Here is a 14,646-nt window from a genome sequence, read left to right on the forward strand (position 1 = left end):
GTGCTCTGCTTTGTTTGTACACATGATATATGTAATGTACATTATTTGACACCAAATTTGTCTGGAGTTACTGGTAACTTGTATAGCAAACCTGAAGAAGCTTGGGGAATGCTTAGATTAAACCTGGAGACTGAAAAACAAAACAAAACAAAACCCACAAAGAAACAAAAGAACAAAAGACAAAGCTCCACCACCAAAACTTTTAAAAAGGGGGAAAGGAGAAAAACCCCTTAAAAAACCAAAACAAAACAAAAAAAACAAACACCAAAACCCCCCAAACAAACCCACTTTAAAATGGCTCCTGAGTTATATTTGTGGCCTTCTCAATGTTCTTCAATGTTCACAAACCTGTTTAGATAGGTTGGTATTTATAAATGATTATTCAGAGAAGTATGTACATGTTTCTGATCTGTTTTGACAAACCATGATGAGACGGAAGAGACAGAACATGCTTGCATCTGAACTTAATGCCAACTGGAGCACAGGCTGTTGACTCTTTCCCACAAAGCTATGTATTGTCTTGGGTAAATATATTTCTTATAATATGATGTAACCAGAAGCATCTCCTGAATATTCTTCTCTTCCCAGGACTTTATTGAAGCTCATCTTGATGTATGCTCTCTGAGGAAAACATTGTTCAAAGTTGTACTCCTAGTGGAGTTTTGAACTTTAATAATAATTTTGTTGTTTGGTGATGTCTTCTCCAAGTCTAAATTAAATCAGATGTATTCCCTAGGAGATAATTTGCTTGAATTATTTTCCTTTTGAATAGGAAATAAAAACATTTATGATCAACTCTTAAATGTCCCATTCTCCCTCTGGCTTTATGGTGAAGATGAACGTGAATAAGAATACTAGTCATTCCTCAATAGTAATTGAAATAAATTCCCATGCCCCCCTCCTCTGTTGCTGAACACTTCCAACCTTGGACTGTTTTTTTTCTCAGAATGTTTTATAACTATTGTTCTCTTGGTTTGTCTGCTTTTGTTGCTGAAAGTTAGAAAGATTTAGAACTTTCTTTTTTGTGTCTATGGATAGCCATAAGTACATGGTATTTGTTACAGCATTTTTAAGGGTTCATGTTCTTTCTCCTTCTGTGGCTAATGATATTTCTTTTATTTATATTAATCCACAAAGAAGATTTTAAACTCACTTAAAAAACGAACGTTTGATTTTCCAAAGTCCTGTATAACAGAACAATATAGATTAGGTGCAGGAAGCATCGAGGAGAAAAGGTGCAGTCCTGGTTCTGCTGTCTAGGTCTCCACTGGAAACTGGACAAATGATGTAGTATTCTTGTCATTCATTGTTTCATTTCTCTCTTTGTGAAATGGATCTCTGATTTCTTTTTCTCTCCCATCACCTGCCCTTTTGTCATGGCTAATACATTAAACTGTGAGGCTACGAAATGGAAATACTGCAAAGTTTGGGGTTTTCTGGGGGGACCTAGGCAAAGTCGAGATAGATAACCCTGGTAGGTTACAGATGAGGCAAAATGGACAACTATTTTGTACCTGCCAATTTTTATACAAATTCAGTTCAGCAACATTTTTATGGCATAGGCAAATAGTCTAACTGCTAGCTAGAGTTAACATAACACATTTAATTGGCTAATACTCTGTTTTCATGTTTGCCTTTGCAGGTCAGTCAAATTCAAATACTTTTCTGTTTCTTTGTCCTTCCCTGCCAAGTTTTTAATGTCACTCTTTCTATGTTATTCTGTTCCTCTATGTCAAACAAAGTGCTGTTCAGAACTATGTTGCCTTCTACCCAACATGGTGCTTATCCTTTGGAAAAAATCACAGCTGAGGTGAGCAGTCACTGCCCCAGACTATTCAACCAGGATGAAACACTAGATGGAGTGGAATTAGGTGGCATGAGAGGATTTTACTGAAGACAAATACAGCATTTGAGCCCTGTTTGAACTTAAGATGTCTGAATAGTGCTGTTTGAGAAGGATAATTTGGATAGCTATAAGTAAAGAGCAGTTTCACCTTATGCAAGGACGTGTGCAGATTTCATTGAAAAGAATTTTCGTGCGTGCTTTCTTTTGCATGATCACCAGCAGCCAATTTTTAAAATTTTGTGCTGTTGGAGTTAACTCTTCCACTTGAGAAAATCTTGCTGAAGTCATAAGAACGTGACTACAAAGGCAAGAACAGTGACATAAGAATGTGACTACAAAGGCAGGCGAGGTAAAAGAAACTACCGGTGCAAGACAGTGGAGGATCTGGCCCTGATTTATGCAGGACTACTTGGGGTTTATATAGCTTTTTTGTGTTTGTTTTTATTTTACTCTGGGCTAAGTATGTTACAGGCAGTTAACTCCCACAGAATGATTATGAGTCTTTATTTGGTGTATTTTACAGAGTCAGCCCAAGGAGCTGAAAAGTTGAATGATTTGTCCACAAAATCTACCTCTCTCAATATCTGCATTAAAAGTCTATAATGAAATCCCAGTCTGAATCAGAGTTCTGTGCTCCTGTGTGTGTCCTCCATAATGACACTGCCAATCTGATTTCTCCAGCTACAAGCTTCTCTGGCTTTTCCGTATCAAGTTCCACTGGTACAACTGCCTCGGAACGCATCTGGGTTCAATTCAGTCGTATTGTGCAGTGATAAGCATTGAATGCAAGTTGATCAGAAAATATGTGGCTGGTAAACACCAGATTCCACCTTTCCTGAATGATTAGCTGGCTTTTTGAAGTCCTAATGATTTAAATTTGGCTTGGAGCCAGTGGGTAAGAGTATGCAAAGCCTTAGCCAAAGTACCTGTTTGTTTATTTAAATTTTATCAGCACATATTTCTTCAAAGAAGAGTGTCTATCTCTTTGTCTAAGCACTTTTAAATAAATGTATAAGTATATAAATGTATAACTACGAAGTAAATCAGCTTAAATTTTCTCCATTGTCTCATAGATGACAGCAGTTAGTAGAAACAGTGTTTTTCCTTGGTGAATAAGGTTTACAGACTTCCTGACTTGTAGGAATGATACTGTCTGTTCAGTTTCATTATTTCATTTCAGATTTTTAAAAAAGTAACGCGGCTTGTTTTCTCTGTGTTTGTTCCGTCTATTTTCATAACACAAGTTTGGTGTTATTCCCCAAGAAAGGATATGAATAGATTAATGATTTGTTTAAAATGTGAATGGAATTCTTTTCTTTTAGACATAAATCGCTCACTGTATCTGTTAATCTTCTGGACTTGGCTGTTTAAAATGTGTCAGGGAGGAATGAATTTTTCCTTTTTCCCTCCCAGGTTCTCTGGAGGAGAAAGATTATCCATGTTTGTGGTTGTTTCAGATATTTGCAAAATTAATGTTCAAATTCAAATACCGCAGCAATGTAAATTTTAAAAAACCCTCTACTTTTCTATTGTAGCTCTTTTACTTGAGAGACGCATTTAATAAAGATGCTTTTTGTTTTCTTTATTAAGGCATGATTACATAATCTAGTGCCATGCTGAAAAAAACTTTACTTATTGAAGGCACCAGAGATGCCCTATGCTGCGGCACCCCAATTTAATTATGTTGAACGCTATATGATAAATTAATTTTTTTTATTGCATTTTTAAGGAAGCTGTCCTTAACCGTGACATACTGTAGTATATAAAATTTCGTATAAAATTGCAATTTAAAATTATATTTGTAATTAATCCTTAAATGTTCAGTTAAATGGGATAGGACTAAGTACACTGAAAAATCAACACATGTACCATTGCAGGTGAAAAACTTTACCTATTAAATTACTGTATATTGTGCTATGCAATATTACTAATATTTTTAAATTTTTCCATGAGTACATTCTTCAGCTATATACCAAACAGTATTGGAAGTCACTTGCAAAGGAAGATCATAGCTGGGTGCTCGAAGACACAAGCTTTTGAAAATAGTAAATAACTTCTTGTAGGTTTCTGTGCATACGGTTTATAAAACTAAATGTAATTATGCTGCTGTTGTTGACTGAGTTATTTTCCATTCAAATGCCATGTACTTATTTGAACTGGAAGCAAAGGAGTGGAGGCTTTTCCCCTGGTGCTGAGTCCCTGGTGGCAAAGAAGTCGACAGCAATCTCGTCAGCATGTAATTTTCATGCCAGTGCAGGCAAAGGGATCTGCTCAGCTGTCCTGCTTCACTGAGGGTTTTGTCATGAACAGGGGTCCTAGCCACTTGCTGATCTGTCCAAGCTCTTGGCTATCAGGATGTTTTGCTGTAAGGAGTTACACAGGCAAAGTGCATGTTTTGAAGATTCTTCACAAGACTTTGAATTCATCTCCAAGCTTATTGGAGTTTCTTCTTTCAAACAGAAGGTTTCAAACTATTTTTGTTGGTTTGGAAGTTGTCCTCATGATACCTTTTATTAATTTCTTTCCTGAAATCAACAGCTCCAGTTTTTTAGATTTTATTTTTTTTTCTTTTTTTCCTTTCAAGTATGTACACCACAATTACGGCTTGGATTAGGGGTCTTTGAAGTCCCTCTGTTGTGGCAATATCTTTTTCAGTAGTGTGCCATGTGTATTCAGTTTTTTATTTATATAAGAACAAAAATATTTTCTGAATTACTTGTACTTTCTCACATAATTTTTTTTTTTAACTTCACTGCTCCTACACATGGACTAAAGTACTGAACTTGTAGACTGATGCCCATATCTCTCTCCTGAGTCAATACCATTAATTTATAAACCAGTTAAGTATTTGAGTGCATTGCATTTGTCAATATTGACTTTTTCCTACTATTGTGTTTCTCATTCTCTTGGGTTAGTTAGGTGTATCTGAATCTCCTCTGGTCTGTACTTACCTGCACATTTTTGTGTCATTGTCATTTTTCTGATGACTAACATATACGTAGCTGCCACATAGGCCAGAACGATGTGCTTTTCACCAGTTCCAACCTGTTCAGATTTCCACAAAGAAAAACGTGCTGTTTATTTCTCTGTTTTCTGTCCAGGTTCTTGAAAAACATTTGTCCCTTGTAGCGCTATTATTTAGTTACACCAGATACCTTTCTGGAAATCCATATAAACCGGTTCTTTGGTTGTCTTCTGGTGCATTAAGAATTGTATCAGATTTGTGAGGTACAGTTTACTTTTGCTAAAACTGTGGAGAACAAATTCTACCTGTGATCTGTGTGTCTTCTATTTGTGTTTTAATGGTTGTTTGTCTTATCTCAAAATATATATGCTAGTCTAAAACCTCCCTGAATTAATCCCGTAAGGCTTTTGAAAATGTAAGTGCAACATTTGCTACCATGCAACTACCTCAGAGTCACTAGTATGAGAATATTTTCTTAGAGGTTCAATTAGCTTATTCTTAAATTTTTCTGATACTTTTGACTGTACATATCCTCTGTGGCTTACTGACTTAATGCCTTTTTCATTTCTCTGTTGTTTTTTCCTTCTCCCTCTCTTTTGGGTACCTATGTCTCTGGTGGCATCTCATCTTTTTTTATGTAGAAAGAATAGGTTCAGGGTAAGTATCTTTCTAATATGTAGTTGGCAAAAACTGATGCAAGAAACTGTTTATCTTTTCAGCAACACCCTCATTTTCTTTAATTACATATTCACCTTCTCTAATCCAAAAGATCTACTTATTCTTCCTTAACCATCTTGGTGGTTATTGCGTGGTTTTTACCCACAGCTGTTTACTTCAGAGCCCATTTTAGGCCTCTTTGTTTCTTTCTTACACAATGAATCGTATAATCTGCTTTGTTGGCTTCACAAACATTGTATTTCCATATTCTGCATAACTTTGCATTGGATTCCTATAGGTGGAATGGCTGTAGGGCACTCTAAACAGGTCTATAAACTCAAAAAGTGCTATGCTAATTTGAAAAGGACATATTTCATTTTCAGGATACAAAATTCATCTTAGCACTTAAAGTGCATACATTTCCCCCTTTGCTTGTAAGTCTCTAACATTCGTTTTTTAATTTCATATGCTAATACGTTGGTTTCTGCTGATTTAACAGGTTTTAGATGCAGGAAGACTGAAAGAATATGGTGAACCTTATATTTTGCTGCAAGAACAAGATGGCTTGTTTTACAAAATGGTGCAACAAGTGGGCAAGACTGAAGCGGCTTCTCTGATTGAAACAGCCAAACGGGTAATTTTAGAAGAAGGGATAATTAAATTTGTCCCTGCAGTTTGTTTATCTTAAGTTAGCATATTCAGTGTTACAGTAAGCCTTCTACTAAAGAATCTGTCAGCTTTGCAAGGCAAAGCCATCATTTTCAGTGCTTCTTTTAGTGAGATATACACAGACTTCCAAATGATGTGTATTTATATACCCCACTTTGAAAGACTGTTTGGATAGCTTACATCCTTCTCTATGTACACAAAACGGTAAGTGTAATAATATGTGACATACTCACCTGTGCTGGACATTGATCTTAGAAAAACTTGCTGTAAAAAACATGTTAGGGCTGCAGAGTCCAGCATTTACCTGCTTTTTCTGTATTTTCAAAATCAAATTTTAGTTTGAAGTTCTGTACCTGTGCATTGTAATATGGTCACTGGGGGTATAATCACATTCTTATTTTTGTGTGTTCTCTTACTTCATTCTTGTAGCCTTACTCTGTCCTGCACATAGGATGGGCAGGGCTCAATTAAGAAACAGCTGTTGAATGTTTTGTTGCTTCCTTGTTCACTACAAGGCTCTGTGCCTGATTTACTGCTTACTATTCAAATACTACTCTGAGTACCGAATTATTAATGTAATTGTGAGCATTCCTCTGGCAATCAAAGTGTTTAAGAAAGATCAATGGATTAATTTTCATAATACGCCTCTAAGGTGAGGCTACAGCATCTCTGCTTCTCAGATGGAAAGCTGAAGCAGAGATAAGAAGATTAAAAAACTGACCTGTGTTTGAGGAACTCATTTTGACTAGCTTTTGTCTTGATTTCTCTTTTTTTGATGATTTACCACACAGGATGTCCAGAGCAAGGTCTTATTTCTTAGTGCCAATGAAGTTTCAGCTCTGACAGTGCTCAGTTTGACAACAACTTGCTTCATAGTCATGTAACTTTACTTCAGCCTGCAAGTAAGGCACTGGTATTAGGCGTGTAGTGACCTAAGAGAGCCTTCTCAAGATGAGGCAGAGGTCTTATCTCTAGCCTTTATGCTTTCTTCTCCTCAAGTTGCTGGATGTGTGGAGCAGAGCTAGGGGAAGGCAAACTCCAAGCTGTTTCCTGGGGAAACAGGAGACCAATGGGCAGGAAGCAATACATAGAGACAGGGAACAAAATGGCAGGTGCCTGGCTATTTTCTAGTAAAAATAGATGCATTAACAGCAAATTGGAAAAAAATTTAATACTGTGCTCTCATGGAGGCTGTGTGCTCATGTCTGGAGGCTATTTTACTGGACTTTTTGAAGATTAGGGATGAGACTTCAGTGTCTGTTTATATTCTTAGATTTTTTTTAGAGCTGCTGAAACCTCTTTCTTTTAAGAGTTTTTCAAGTGAAGCTTTGTAGCTAAGAGTGTACACTATAAATTCATATGTGGCATTAATTGCAGAACTGAGGAAAGAGCTTTGTCCTTAACTAGACTATGCAATGAGTCCTGCTGTCCTTCTTAATTGATGCAATGTACCTTTTTGTATTTTATAACTAGAAAGGAATGGGTTAGCCGTGGTTTTTATGCTATGTGTATGACAATCTGGAGGTTATATGAATTATGTTTAAAAGGATAGCTTCAAATTCATGTGACCAGTATTTGTCTGTAAAGTGAAGGCCAGCTTCCTTGGAATGGCAAGAGGTGAAGCTGTCCAGCTGTCATCTGTAGAGATTTAGCCATGTCATGCTGTCTCTCCTTCCTTCCCTGCAGCCCTCCTCAATTGCACAATTGCATTCAAAGATAATTCAAAATACATAAAAATAATTGCCTGATGTTACTTGCCCATATAGTCATCTGCAGTTACCACATCAATGTTATGTGATTTTGTACAGGAAGGGAAGAGATCCAGGAACCAGTCTCTGCTGAAATGTGGTTTGATGAAAAAGTTTGCTAACTCCCAGGCTAGAAGGCAGATACAAGCTTTAGCATCTGCCAAGAATGCAAAGCATGGTGCTTATCCACACTCAGCCCAAAAATATGGGAATCGAGAGACTATATCTCCAGTCAGCAGCTACCCAGAAACACAGTTAAAGTTCTTCCTGTTTGAAGGACTTGGACATGAATTCAGGGTTTTTGTTATTACTGTCCCTTGTGTTTCATGCATACTTTCAGAGAAGTTGCTTAGTCAGAAGAGCTGATTCCAATGGCTTTTCTTTTTACACTAGTAAGTCTGTTACATGTATTGCTGTTGGTCTCATACATTCCTACTGTGGTTACTAAGAACTGTTTTTATGAAGAACAGCTTTTTTTCTGTTGTTGAAAAACAGCATGCTGCACATAAAAAGAAATAGTAATATGACATATATACATACTTTTCAGAAGGCATTACAGTAAAATGGTTTGGAGTGTGGCCATGCTTTGGCAATGACTGTTTGATTTATTGCATTTTGGACCTGAATCTGGTGTAGAACAAACTTGTACCAAGAGCTTCTTTCAGTAAGGTGAGAATGTAAATGCATTTTCTGGAGCAGTATTGATTCTGCATGTATCCTTTAAGTGTAAATGAAGAGGGACTACACATCTTAAATTGGAAGAGTACCTTGGATGCCTTTGAAGAAACCTAATTTAAAAAAAAAATCTCACAGTCATTTTAGCTAAATATTGCAAGATCAAGCTATTGCTGGAACATTAGTTCAGGCTTCTAAATTGATCCAATGTTACTATTTATGTGTGTCTCTGGATCATTTGGTATCCCCAGTTTTTGTGCAAATGTCTAAAATAAAGCAAGCATGGCTCAAACTGGAGACTGCTGGATATATATTAACTAGCCCATAAGCCTCACTGCAGTAGAGTTGTGCTTGGCATCATGAGTCTGTGTTTTTATCTTTGCTCAGTTTACAAGAAGCTATTAGGAGAAAATTCTACTGGGAAAGTGAGAAATAGTCATCAAACAGTTAAAAAAGCAAAACCAAAAAGGTCTCATTTATTCAGATAAACAAAAGTTGGTGTGTACTCCATGCTCCTGGCAGCATTGAGAGAGGCTTTTCCACAAGCTTTGGTGGCATCGGGATATAGGGCTGGTTTTCCATCAATCAGTTTTGAGTACTTTGAGGGGAAAAAGGTTTATTTTATTTTAAAGCTATGACAGATGTGTAAATATTAAAATACTAGGTGTTATCTCACCTCAGTGATTACTTTTAAAAGGGTTGCAGCTCTGTTGGCAGTGGAAGAGACTTGTATAAAGACTTGGGCATTTAATATCCTGAGGGACTGGACTCTGGAAGAATTGCGATGAGACAATTGAAAAGCAGCTGCCATTTCATTACGTCTCTAGTAATGTGCCAAGGTTTTCTATTAACTTTACATTTTTTAAAAAAAATCACATTCAAAAGCTGCATTAAATGTACTCCAAAGTTTTATGTTTTAAACCAGGAATGGGATGGAAATATACAACTGGGGCTGCCACCTTTGCAGCGTGTGTGCAGGCAGGTGCCTGATTAACTTTCCTCTCTTGCATCCGATCATGGCTGGTTACTGAGGAATGCCTCTTAACAGGACTTCCAGTTCTTTTATTGATTCAAATCAGACCTTAATGTTCTTTAAAACTTGCATATATCCTGCGCTAGCATGTGTGCACAAAAAACGACAGTGGTGCTTACAGGAATGTTTTTATAGAATGACTATTTCTTTTTTATCCCGCGTGTTTTATACATGCATTCATATATGAGAAGAACATTATTATCAAACAAACTGAATTTTGTTGACAACGCTCTCAAATATAAATTGGAGAAATGTTTCATAAGCTGTAGTCAAAGCAGTCTGACTATGAGGCCTAACTCGTGACACATGTCAGCTTTACGAAGATAGTGTATTTTCTGTTTTTAAAGACTCAAACAAAACTTTTCACATTCTTCTTTGAAAAAATTGTATTTGAAGTCCTTTTTCACCCAAACACATTTTTAGATAAGAGCACACAAGTCTTGACATTATTTCATTTTGTTATGCGCATCTGTCAAGGAACAGAGATATGATACAGCTACTAAAAACTGATGATTGTGGAACAGTGAAACTTGACAGCATTTCATTTCCTTTATGTTCTGATTATACATTTATCAGGAAACCTGTATCTCTTCTAGTTGAGCTAGAAATTGGTAGAATTCAGGAACTCAAAGGCTTGGCAAAGAACTGTCCTATTATTTGGTATCATCTTACATTTTAGAGAAGTTGCTTGGTTGAGTCATTGTTAAAGCTTTTGCTTCTTCTTTCATTATTGTGGTTCACTATCCAGAGATCACATTTCTATAGGCCCTATAACTGCTCTGCAGCACAAATTAAACGCTGGGATATTTCATACATATACCTCGAAGTTTCAATGGTTGTCAATCATAGTTTGTAAAATATAGGGATTACAACCTGATATTAACATCCAAATCCATTGTGTTCATTTTATGTGTGAAAATGAGAAACCCTTGTGCAGACGCAAGATTTCACAGCTTCTTTGTCATCCTGTTTTTAATTTATCTCCATGTTTTGAGCTAGTAAAATGATTTTACTTACCAGTTTAATATAAAGTGATAAAACATATCTATTTATCTGAATTACCAGAATTTGAGTCGATCTACAGGTTGTGTGGGATTTTTCCTCACACTTTGTTATAATGTAAGATCATATAGTAATTTTACTAATTTTTCAGTGACATACAGTTACTGAATGCCATTAACCAGAAGTTCCTGTTGGGATTCCTTAAGGACATGTATTTATCTCTACTGTATTTACCTCCTGAAATTTTATGTGAAACTAAAATGTGTTTGATGCATAATTACTCACAGAATCTGATATTTTTCCTAGGTGTACTTCAGCAAGAATTACCCAGAAGTTGTTCAGAATGGTCAGCTTACTACAGACTCCTCCTTGGATCCTTCCTCAGGCTTATGCATAACCGAAACTGCACTGTGATTTCGAATAACCTTAATTGTTTTCCACAGAATGTAAACCTGAGATCATCTAAACTCAGTGACAATGTTGGCAAGTGTCAACGGGAGAGGAAAGGGGGGGGGCGATTCTTTGCACTGGACATCTTTCCTATTTAATACTGAGAAGAAAATTTTTACTGTCCCTCTTTCTTTAATTTCAGTGCAATATGTTTTTCTTTCCAACTAATTATGTTTGTATTGCTAAGGAAATTAGGCAGACTCGGTTTTTATTTGAAAATTATGTGGTAGAGATCTCTTATTTAAACAGGTGCGGGACACCTAACAGGTCTACGGCGCATATTTGGAGCTTATTAAAAAAATTGGAATGTGTCCTTTTTTCTTTTGGAAAAGCAAACCCAAATTTTTTTCAGTGTCACTTTAGCACAACAGCTGTGTCTAAACAGCAGATTTGTTAGTGTACAGCTTAGTTGTCTAATGTAGCTGTCTTTCTACCTGTCATAAGTAGCTGTGCAGTTTGGTAGAAAACAGAATTGAACAAGCCAAAAATACTTCTTTTTGATAGCAAAAAGTACTATATACTTTTTTTCTTATAAATAATTCAAATAATGCTGTTCATGATGAATGTAAATATTAGTTTTTATTTTGCTAAAATCCAAATGCTGAAAAATCAATCTCAGTCTTCTATACTTTAGAAGAAAATTACCACATTTTGCACTGAAGAAATATTTAAATAATTTAACACACATTCCTCTCTTTATCCAGGTTATCAAAGAAAAAAAGGTATTAAAATAACTTGAGGAAATGTTTGAATGACATGTCATTATACCTAAATACTGTGTAGTACAAAGTTATCTTCAACACAACACATTGAAATGTATACATTATTTGCATTTATTGTGCCTTAATATTTGTGCCTTCAAGCCAAAGCTGTAACTGCAGGGTACACAACAAATTCATTAAATTTATGTTAAAAATATGTAACCTTAGTATATTTAAAGTTTTGCATCAGGGATTCTGTTGAACTCAAGCTGTTTGAAGTTACCATCCTACCAGAATAGGTAGGAAAGTGCAACCTGTAGTTTTGAATGGCTGTTGCTGATAGTGAGAGGAATGCAGTGAGAGAGAGAGGTTCTGTATTCGTAGGTTATGTCCTGATTCAGCAAAGCACTTTAACACAAAGGCACTATTCCCATTTTTATTTTTTTTTTTTAAAATCAAGCAAGTGCTGTGCTGCTTCAGATTTTTTTCATATTTAGTGAGATATATACTCTTTGAGGTCCGGTAGAAAAGAAATCTATTCATTTTACTGTTTAAAGGGCACAGAAGAGACTAGAAGGCAATGGATCTCTTCAGGACATGGAAAATACTGTGCTTTTTTAAAAATACTGAAGATGTTTGCTATTACCTTTGTAAGACAAATGTTATTTACCCAGTGTTCACCCAGTGGTCTAAAAGTAAGGCAAACACAAATGTTTCTCATTTCAAGCTGTTCTACCAGCAAATAATTGATTCAAATACAGAATTACTTTCCTTGTTGAGAAGTAAATTGAGGCCAAAGCCTCATACTACCTGCAGTGCCACCAGCCAGCTTCCCTGGCAGGACTGGGGGGAAGCAAACATCAGGCGTCTGGTTTTGCTGGTATCATCCTCTTCTATCATTAGAAGGAAGTTAGAAAATTAAATGCTTTTGTCCCTAGTGTTATTTTGCCAGGTTCTGACACATCTTCTGTGGTGTGTAGCACCTTACGCTACAAGAAATCCCACTGAGATCAGTGGAACTGAACTTCATGGAGTGCTGCGCAGGATGAGGCTTGTGCTACATCTGGTGCTGAACAGCAGACAGTCAGGCACAGCTGCCTGTCCCCAGAGCCACATGGCACCAGTTGGCTCATGTAAGCAGTGCTTATGGCTGATCCTTCTTAGAGCACACCAGCCACATCCACTTTTCTGTATCACTTGGCCCTTGTCTTCTCCAGACTCATGCAGTCCACTTATGGACCTAGCTCACAATTATTTAGTGTGTTTTGTTGTGGTTTCCTTTTCAATTCAATTGTCTGAAATAAGGATAGGGCTATTCTGCAGCTTAGTAGGGTGGTGTTTGTATGGCAGAGGTATGTGAAGACATAAAGAAGTATTTGAGTGCATAGAGTCACACGGGATAATGCTGGGGGACTGTGTAGCATGAAGAAAGCTCAACCTTGCATGGTTTTGTCTGTAATTGCCTTTTGGAAGGGATCTGTGGTGTGAACCATGTCCAGACTGCTCAGGATTTGTCATGGGAAGACCTGGCTGGAGTGGTCCAAAACAGAGCTGGGGTGAGCTGACCGGTAAGGCAGTGTAGACACTTAATGGACTCTGGTTCTTGAGCTCATTTGTTTACCTTTTTTATTGAGCAGTGTGGACATATCCAGAGCCTAACTGTGTTTTACAATAGTGAATTCTTTTTATTTCTAAGTAGTTCTTACAAGAGAGTAAGTATGATACATAATAATACACTGAGACTTTTAAATACTCTTAAGAGAACAGTACATTCTCCTGGCCATATACCTGGAGTTTACTTTTTTTTTATCAGAACCAAGGAGATATGCATGCGTAAACCAAGGGTATAATTACAGTTTTAGTTCATTTCAGCTCTGAAATGAATCTATGGTAAGTTATATTTCAGAGCAGAGCTCCAAAACGCTGGCTGCTGCAGACTCACTGGTATGAGACCCTGACAGATCTAGCTATCAGTCTATAAGCTAGAATTAATTTGATCCTGTAGCTTTTTGAATGTGCACAAAAATGTTAGGTATCTCTGAAAATGCTGATTCTGCTTCTTCACATGTTTTGGCAGGACATTACTAGCTGTAGGTATCAAATGTCAATATAAGAGAAAACAAATTTTTTACAAAATCACACTTGAAACCCATAAATTGCTGAGTAGAACAACTGATAGCCAGTCATTTGTGTCTGTCACTGGCCTTGTATCATCTGTTTAGTTTAAAGTAACAAAAATATTTTAATTGGGAAATTTTTTTTAAGTTCTTTTGTTGGTTTTGTTGTTGATAGTTCTTTTTAGACAAGTGTTGGTTAAGATTGACCCACTTAATTTCAGTTAACTGAAGTGCAGTGTACCTGAATAGCAAAACTCAGATCAGGCATGAGAAAGGCCTTCCTCTGGTGAAGGTCTTAGTCTGTTAAATGGACAAATTATGTTTCTGGCAAGGCATTTTATGTTTCCTTTTAAAGAAATGTTCAAGCCGTTCTAAACTTCCACTTTGAAAATTTTCATGCTTTATTTGGAAATAGCAAAGCTGGTTACCCTAAGCTACATTCCTTCTTGGAGATCTTGGAAAAAGAACTCAATCTTCTGAGTTATTCAAGCCTTTAAAATATTTCTTCGTCATGAGGTGCCTTAAAGTATTCCAGAGTCTTATTTCTAATAAATACAATTTTATAAAGTAATACTGAAAATCATCAGTTACAGAGCTGCTGTTTGTTTGGTGTAAAAGACTAGGGATAGCCTCTACTTCTGATCTCAAGAATTGTTCAGACATTCGTTTTTGTGTATCTTTGCTCCTCCCCTCCTTAAAAGACCACTGGGAGAGTCAAAACTAACAGTTCTTAAGGACTGGTTATCTCATGTTTTGTTTATTTTAAGGGCAAAATTCTTTTTA

General features: G+C 36.5%; 1 protein-coding gene across 2 annotated transcripts in view; it reads left to right on the forward strand.

Annotated features, from left to right (window-relative positions):
• Positions 1-11,589, forward strand: part of ABCC4 (ATP binding cassette subfamily C member 4 (PEL blood group)) — a 150,774-nt gene extending 139,185 nt beyond the window's left edge. For both annotated transcript variants that reach the window (XM_074911542.1, XM_074911551.1), the window contains 2 exons: positions 5,968-6,102; positions 10,902-11,589. In XM_074911542.1, coding sequence (XP_074767643.1) covers positions 5,968-6,102; positions 10,902-11,009 — 243 coding nt within the window. In that variant the 3' untranslated portion in view covers positions 11,010-11,589. The remainder of the gene's footprint in view (positions 1-5,967; positions 6,103-10,901) is intronic.
• The last annotated feature ends 3,057 nt before the right edge of the window (positions 11,590-14,646 follow it).

This window comes from Athene noctua, chromosome 1 (assembly GCF_965140245.1).
Source record: "Athene noctua chromosome 1, bAthNoc1.hap1.1, whole genome shotgun sequence".
NCBI lineage: Eukaryota > Metazoa > Chordata > Aves > Strigiformes > Strigidae > Athene > Athene noctua.